This window comes from Anas platyrhynchos, chromosome 18, assembly GCF_047663525.1.
Source record: "Anas platyrhynchos isolate ZD024472 breed Pekin duck chromosome 18, IASCAAS_PekinDuck_T2T, whole genome shotgun sequence".
NCBI classification, from domain to species: Eukaryota; Metazoa; Chordata; class Aves; order Anseriformes; family Anatidae; genus Anas; species Anas platyrhynchos.
Genome location: NC_092604.1, coordinates 4745073 through 4753263, shown reverse-complemented (window position 1 = coordinate 4753263; position 8191 = coordinate 4745073). Strand labels below are relative to the sequence as shown.

The window sequence follows — 8191 nt, the reverse complement described above, 5'->3', positions numbered from 1 at the left end:
ACAGGGAAGGGCTGGAGCATATGACCCTAGGGGAAGTGACGTTACAGCTCTGCCCACTCTTTTAAACGCTATTTTTGCACCTCACTTTCCATTATGAGTTTGGAGCTGCAGCAGTCAGAGCCTCCAACACTCTCACATCCTCCAGTGTCAAACCCGGGTTTAAAAGAAGCCTGCTCCCCCACAAAATTATATACATTTTTAAAGCTATACTGTATTTCTGATCTGCAGAAACCCTGAGCAGCCCAAGAACTGCCGGCTCCTCCACCTCAGCTGACCCAGCACCTAGCTCAGCAGTTCTGCCCCCACGAGCTCAGGCTCTTCTACTCCCCCTGCTCCTGCAGCAGAGAGCAGCCACTTCCCACCACCCCGAGGGAGAAGCCACTGCCCTGGGGCTGCCATGCTCCCAGAGGCCAGGCACCCATCTGCATGGTGTGATTGAAGAAGGAGAAGACCATGAAACACAGTCCCCTGCCTCAAGGTAAAGGTGCCAAGGATGAGAGCAGCCAGAGGGCTGAGGGCTGGCCAGGCAACGTGCCCAAACAGGACAAGCACGGCCTTTGCATTCAGGCTCCAGGTTTCTGCACCCTTCACCCCACACTTTTGCTCTCCCTGGCTGCCACTCAGAGTGGGGTGAAGGAAGCTCCTCGCAGGCTTTCAGCCCAGTCGTTGTGGGACAAGGGCAGGCTGATGAGAGGGGCGCACACAATCCTGTTCCCAAGGACCTTCCAACAGACTGAGTCCAGATTTCCTACCAGGCTGATGAAGTTCCTTTCCCCATCCACACACCTCCCGCCTGTACCCCTCATCCGTGGCTCAACATCTGCCCCCTTGTCCTTCCATCAGACGCGTGGGTAAGGGGGAGCCTGGCCCCAGCCCAGTGGTGCATGGGGAGGTGCTGGTGCCCAAGGGTGCCTGGACAGGGGGCATTCTGTGAGTGCTGGGACCTGCACCCTCCTCAGCTCCATACACATGCAGACCCTCCTCCCAAAAAAAGCACAAAAACATTCACAGTCAGGAATTCACAACAGTTTCACTGGACTTTCTCCTGATTTATGACTTTAGGTATAAATTCTTTCCCTATTCCCCCCTTGTACCCAGTAGGGCTTGGCTCTTTCAGCACTCTCAGGAAACCCATGCACAAGAGGTCCAACCACCTGGGATACGGCCAGGAGCTGTGCATAGTCAGAGCTTCCTCAGAGCCCAGGGAGCCCCTGCCTGCAGGAACAACCGCATGGTGTCACTGGGGGAACACAGAGAAACCCCCAGGTCCTGCCGTGTTGCCAGGCTGAACTGCTGCTGGTAGCTCTGGGGACCTGGGACAGAAAAAAGGAGGGAGAAGCTCAGGGTCCAGTTCTTCAGCACCTTCCCTCAGGGGGCTCCCAGTTCCCTGCCACACTCTGTTGGTGCCCCACCGTTTGCGGAAGGAGTCAGCAAAGCTCTTCTTAAACTTATCATTGGCAAACACGTAGATCAGGGGATCCAGGCAGGTGTTTGCCATGGTGAAGACCCAGCTGATGTAGTAGGCAACTTCCACTTGGTGCAGGAGCTGGCAAGATATGTTGTAGTACTTCACGACGACGCCTATGGTCCTGCAGATGTGCAGAGGACCGAAGCAGATGGCAAAAATCACCAGAGACACTGTTATCATCTGCAGAGACCTGTTCTTCATCTTCTTACCTCTGGAGCTTCTCTTGGCTGCTCTAGCAATGGCAGCTCCCAGCAGAGCACCGCAGGTCAAGGAAACAGCAAAGGGCAGGAGGAAAGAGAACACAACCACAACCATGTTGTAGACTATGTAAACAGAGGACAACTCTGACTGGTGAATATTCAGGCATCTTTCTGAGCCATCAATAAACGAAGTTTTGAGGACGAAGAAGAAAGGCAGCCCTTGGATGAAGAGGACGATCCAGACAAACAAGCACAGCTTTCTCAAGAAGGTCCTCTTCTTCCAGAGGGACTTGCTCTTGTACCGAACAACCACAAAGTACCGGTGGATGCAGATGAGCATCAGGAAATAGATGCTGCCGTACATGTGGGTGCTGTGCAGGAAGACTTCGAGCTGGCAGAGAAATTGGCCAAATGGCCACCGGCTGCCGAGGCTGAGGTAGGAAATCCGGAGGGGAGCAACAGGGATGATGGTGATGTCTGCCAGGACCAGGTTGAACTGGAGGATCATGCCCGAATCCCACTGCTTGATGTGGAAGCAGAAGACCCAGAAGCTCACGCCGTTGAGCAGGATGCAGCCCAGCAGGAGCAGGGTCCCCAGGGCAGGGATGGCAGCGTGCAGCTCCTGGGGCAAGCAGTCCGAGCTGGTGTTCATGAAGGCGAGCGAGGCCAGCAGCTCCTCGGACACCTCTGTGCTGTCCTGCAAGGGTTGGGGTGGAAGAGAGAAAGCAGTGAATCTACCCGAGCTCATCTTCTTGCACATGAAGGCTGAGCTGCATCAGAGGCGGGTTTTCAGACACTGTCGCTGAGGCTGAAGGTCTGTGGCCAAACAATGACTATTAATTACCACAGGCACCACGGAGGAGACCTGGCAGGTGCAAGGGGCCACGTCCTACTCTTCACAAGCAAGCACGACCTTGTGGTAATCGGACCCGACCCCGCTACACTCAGCTTGGCTTCCTCTGCCTGTGCTGCAAAAGAAAGAGAAAAGGCAACAAAGGAACCACAGGAGCAGCTCACACGTTAACCGCTACTAACTGCTCACAAGAGAAGATGAAATGAATGATGCTGTCACTGCCTGGCTCCAAAAGCCTCTGCATTTAAAATCCCTTGCAAGAGCCCAGCATCACCCACACTACAATCATTTAGCAGCTTTTGTTACAGCGCAACTGGCAAGCGGCCGACTGAATTACCCCACCTTCTGCTGCCAGACTTCACCGCCCGGCAGACAGAGCAGCCCCCACACACCCGCCCCGCTCAGCTGCCGCATCCGAAATCCTCGCACCGCCCGCCAAGCACAGCAGGACACCCCAGGGGGTGCAGGGCACTGCGCAACCTGGCACAGGGAGCAGCTCCGGTCTCTTTCTCCAGGAGGGAGGACCATGGGGCTGCTGCTTCTGCTGGTCTCCACCCCACCGGGTTTGTGCCTTTTAGGTCTTGTTATTTACTGCACAAGGAGCCGGGGGCTGCCCGGTGCCATCCCGGGGCTGCACTTTCAGCCGCTGGCACTCACCACCACGGGGTGACCTCCACTGATCTCCTTGGCAGCAGTGGTGGCAGGGCGAGGAGCAGGACCACCACGGCAGTGCCGAGCCTCCTCCTTTTTGGCACGCAGCCTCTGAGCCCGTTGGTGTCTCACCAGCAGGAAAGCTTTCCCCAGCCACTTGGGAGCCTCAATCCTTACCTGGATGAACCTGAAATCAGGCACTTTTCTTTGCCTGTGTTTAAGCACTTGGCTTTAAAGCCTGGCTCTCGTGTGAGCTGTCACTCACGCTGCCTTTAGGGTATGAGCCCACCACTCCGAGCATCCCCCAATGCTCAGCACTGCTCTGGGATGCAGCCCCTGTGCCCAGGGATGGACCACAGGGAGAAATGGGGCGTGGAGGTGTTTTCACAGCTGATGCATTTTCAGGCAAAGGCACCTTTGGTTTCTCATGGCTTCTGTCGGCCAGAGGAACTTGTGATTAAACCACACCTTTCTGTCTGCTCAGGGCTGGCTGGATGTGGTGGGCGATGGACATGGCCTGAGCAGCTCAGAAAGGGCTGAGAACCACCACCCACAGGGTGCCACTTCCTCACTGCAGCCTTTAACTCTCCTTTTGGTGAAAACAGGAGTTCAAAGCCACGGGCACTATGGATTAATAACCAGCACCCCCCTGGTTTAGCCAACACCTAAAGACAATACCTCCTCATACAAAAAGGTGTACGGCCACTGCAGACACCTTTGCATTAACAGTTTGCTCACCTCTGTCTTTTTTGCCCTAGAAGTGAAGCTTTCCAAAATTAAGCACTTTTTTAAAATAAGGTTTTGTTGCTGCTATCATCCACAAGGATTTGCAACTGATCCAGAAAACCCGAACCAGGGCTGCCCCATCGCAGAGAGCTGGCAGCAAGCAGAGTCTTTCCTTCCTGCCCGGAGCAGAACCGCTGCGGACACAGTGACCAGCCTGGCTCTGGGGGTGGCAAACAGTCCTCAGGCTCCTCAGCTTTATTTTTCCTGTGCTAGTGAGGGCTGGGGTTGATGCCTCGGTTCACCCTGTAGAAAGTGAGTTTAAATATATGCAGTAATTTCTTCATGAAAGAAAGAGAGCCTCTCTACTCTGAGTAAGATGAGAAATTAAAAGCACTAAGGAGAAAACAACTAAGAATTACTCAAAAAAAAAAATCAGAATTGACTTACCAAGGCAAGGCAGAAAAAAAAATGAATTTTCACTTACCTTGAAGGTGAATCACACAAGCCATTAACCACAGACTTACCTCAAAAACAGCGCTAAGGATCAGAGCAGGACCTGGAGAGGAGGAACACAGAGCAGCATCCAGCCCTGCCTCTAAGCACAGCAGGGATTTTGCTCCTTCTTTATGTACAAAATTCCCCTGGTTTAGCCCGTCACCTGGAGGGTGACCTCCTGCTGCTCCACCCCAGAGAGCTCTTTGGGGCCAGAGCGGAGCAGTCCCCGGGGGTCACTCCAGGGCTGGTGGCACCGCAGTGCTTGGAACCCTCCCTGCACCCAGCACCCAGCCACCCGGGGATTTCTCTGGCTTGGCATGGAGGGGCAGGACTTCTCTGAGCCATTTCAAGGCAAAAGGGAAGTTTCTAAGAAAGCGGTGGTTTGGAGCACAGCCCACGGAGCCTAATCATAGCACCGGACAGCATCGACTGCAGTCCGAGCTGCACGCAGGGACTTCCATCTGCAGCACTGTGCAGCGCCCCATGAGAAGCCTTAAGTGAGGGCTGCGGTGTGGCTTACAGTAAGCACTTTGTTCGTTTCTTATTTTATTCTTTTTCTTTTAAAGCACTGAGCGTGGCCTCAGGGCTGCCTCTGGGCTGGCCCCGGTCTCTGTGGAGCCCACCGCCCCTCAGCTCTTTGCCACCATCAGCTCCCGCTGCAGGAGCGCCCCTTGGGCAGGAGCTTCCCTGACACAGCTGCAGAGCAACCTGGATATTTGTGTGAGAAGGAAAAAAAAAAAAAAAAAAAAAAAAAAAAAAAAAAAGGAAAAGAACAAAGCAAAGCCTACAACCATCCAAAACAAGACTCTGGATTGCAGCCACGTGTTCCTCTGCGGAAAAGACAAGAAAACAAGCATTTGTGTTACAAGTTCAGCATTTGAAGATGCTTTTAGCCCTTCTGAGTCACCGCTTACGCTGCCAGCAGCCACTGCCTGTGCTAGCTCCCAGGCTGCCAAAGCCGTGAAGAGACATGTAAGAGACATGTAAGGGCTGAAGGAGAAAGGAGACAATGCAAACAAGGTGTATGTAAAAGAGTTTATTGGAAGGAAACAGGAGGGCATTTACAGGGATAAATCCAGCATGTGATCAGCAAAGCAAAGCATTCCTGTCCCTTCCCAAGGGTGCGGCTGTTTGGACATCTCTGTCCCGTTTGGGTCCCCCTGCTCTGCTGAGGCTGGGAGCCCGGCCACATCCCGCAGCACCCCAGGAGTTCAGGTACACAGCTCTGCATGCTGATTGCTCCCAGCAGTTCCCCCACACCAGCAGAAGGGCAGGCAGAGCACCCAGCCACGTCCCCCACGGGCTGGGGGCAGGCTGAACGCCAGGAAAGCAAAGCCCCTACCGCCCAGAAATGCTTTCCCACCGTTTTTTTCCCCCAACACCTTCTCTTTGTTGTTCTGTTCTTTGTGGACGCACCTGTGTGTACTGGGACAGGCAGTGGACACCTCGGGGATAGCCACAGTGTCCCAGAGCTGAGGCACATCTTCGCAAGTTTATCCTTTTGGGTGCGCAGAAAGCAGGTTCCTTACTACTTCTAGCTCCTTTCTCAAAAAAAATCTCCGAACTGAAGACACAAACTTCATCTCACAAGGCCAGAACTTCATCTCCTGGAGGAGCAGAGGCCTGCAACTGAGCTACTTGCCAGCTTGCCCAGGGCAGAGGACGAGTACCTCAGGAGCAGGGTGCCCCCAGCTTCCTCCTGCTTAGGCTCCGGGTGCCCTGTTCGGGTGCAGAGCTCTGCCCTCGCCCAGGTGCCTCCTGCAAGCTTCAGCAAACGCAGCCCCCACCGCAGGAGCGCCTCGCACACAGCCAGGAAGCAGACGGGCATGCAAATGCAGCAGGTGGCTACTTCAGCATAAGGAATGCCTGGTTCTGAGTCCCTTCCCAATCTACTTCTGGATAATGCGTCTGCGAGCCTGAGTCAGGCTTATAAATGGTTGGCAACGAGAAAAACAGGCTGTGTTTGAGCCAAACGTTATGTTCAGCAAACAAGGCAGTCAGTTTTGCCCTGAACATTTGCTGTTAGAGCCTGGTGTCAGAATCCTGCCAGCGCTCAGAGATTCCCAGTTCCACACATGACTGTAAGCAGGGCGGCAGGACGCACGAACCGACTCTTGCCTCTGAAATCTAATTTTATGTCTAAATCACAGACTAATAAAAGAGCAATATTGTATTCTTTTGCCATCTATCTGCTCATTAGAAAGTCACTTTTACATTTGCCTCGACTGCTGGGAATGCTGCAAAGAAATCTAATTACAAGGTCATTGCAGCAAATTGCCTTCAGTGGCATAACTCTGAGTCACCAGTTCAGGGTGCTTTCCTTCCTCCAGCCCACAGCCACCCACTCAACAGCGTGACGAAAAGCAGAAAGAACGTACAGACCCCCGTGGGTGAGACTTAACAGGGAGCCAGCACTTCCGAAGCGATGGGTGCCATCTCTTTGGGTGCCCCCGTGGAAGCACGTCCCTCGGGGGCTCTGGGGACGGGTCACCAGCGGGACACCAAAGCCTTCCACCACTTTGGGCAACGCTGCTCACCAGCCATGCAGCCCTCGGGTGGGCGAGAGGAGACTGAAACCCTTTGGAGGCTTCCCACAGTTGCCCAAGGAGCAAATTTCATTCATTTCATTCTGCCCCAAAGAAATCTGCTCTCCATCTACTCAGCCCTTTGGGAAGAAGAAAGAAAAGTCACCTCCCCTTGTCCGGGGCCACTGCTGCTGGCTTGGGGCATCTCCCCTGCCCCTCACCATGCAGTGCCAGGTCCCCGTGAGGAAGGGGCTCTTTCCTTCTCAGCCACACCAGGCTCAGGGGAAGGAGAAAGCTGCAAGGCGCAGCTCACGGTGCCTGTGGGACGCTCTCACACAGGCTGCTGCACGGTGGTCGGTGCGGGCCGCATGAGGGGTGGTGTCTTTGGGCTCGGGAAGCTCTCCCCATGCTCCCCGACAGACCTTGGGGCGTCCTCACGCCTTCCGGATGATCCGTCCTGGTTTCCTCCAGTCCCGGTAGCGCTCCCTGCGCACCGAGTGGACCAGCGGCCTGGAGAAGCTGGAGTGGTTCAGTCTGGTGGCGCTGCTGCTGAGGAGAAAAGTGAGACAGCGTCAGAGATGTGGGTCGGAGCCAGGGACATGTCCCCTGCGTCTATGCCCAGACCTCAGAGACCAAAGGGTGGCAGCTGCAGGGGTATGCACTGAAGTTCCCTGCAGAAAGGGGGGCGTGGGGGTGATCTCTGGGGCTGGCGAGTGGAAATTCACCACCTTTCTGGCTCCTGCTCAGCACCGCTCCTCCTGTGCTCCCCAATAACTCCCCAGCACGCCCACAAGTGGCAGAGGGGGCTGGTGGAGCTGTGACCCCTTCTGTGGCTGAGGAAAACAGAGCTGGGGAAATGCTATGAGCAGGAGGAAAAGCTGCTTTATGCCAGAGCTCGTTGCCATTCACCATCCACAAAAGGAGGACGAGCCCTGAAATCCCTGCCTGTGCTGCAAGTGCAGCCAAGAGACAGCTCTGTCGTGTCCTAATTAGCTTGCTGGTTTATAACTTCATTTCCTAATTGGTTTTCAGATTAATTACTTTAAACTAGCAGGCTGGGGAGGTGGCGGGAGGAGAAGCTTCACCTGACAGTGCTGGCCTCCTCTCCCAGGGAGGGCTGGCTTCTGGGGCTGAGCTCTTACAGGAAGGCTTTGGGTGACTTTCTTGGCAACGTCTGCAAATCCTAAAATTCAATAATCCCCAAATCTTGGATGGCACCAGCCTCTTGCTCACGTTGCCCCTGGCAGGAGGTGGAAAGGAGCAGTGCAGAGGC

The 8191-nt window shown here is 54.6% G+C and overlaps 1 protein-coding gene across 2 annotated transcripts; it reads right to left on the bottom strand.

Annotated features, from left to right (window-relative positions):
* Positions 1 to 304: 304 nt before the first annotated feature.
* On the bottom strand, positions 305 to 5027 carry LOC101794893 (P2Y purinoceptor 2). Of its 2 annotated transcripts, none has more exons than XM_005027537.6 (2): positions 4423 to 5027; positions 305 to 2365 (listed from the first exon to the last, which is right to left on the bottom strand). In XM_005027537.6, exon 2 carries the CDS (start codon positions 2318 to 2320, stop codon positions 1238 to 1240), a length of 1083 nt encoding a protein of 360 aa, XP_005027594.5. In that variant the 5' UTR covers positions 2321 to 2365; positions 4423 to 5027; the 3' UTR covers positions 305 to 1237. The 2 variants fall into 2 exon arrangements, with proteins under 2 accessions (XP_005027594.5, XP_071881467.1); XM_072025366.1 differs by lacking the exon at positions 4423 to 5027 and adding an exon at positions 2513 to 4414.
* Positions 5028 to 8191: the final 3164 nt, after the last annotated feature.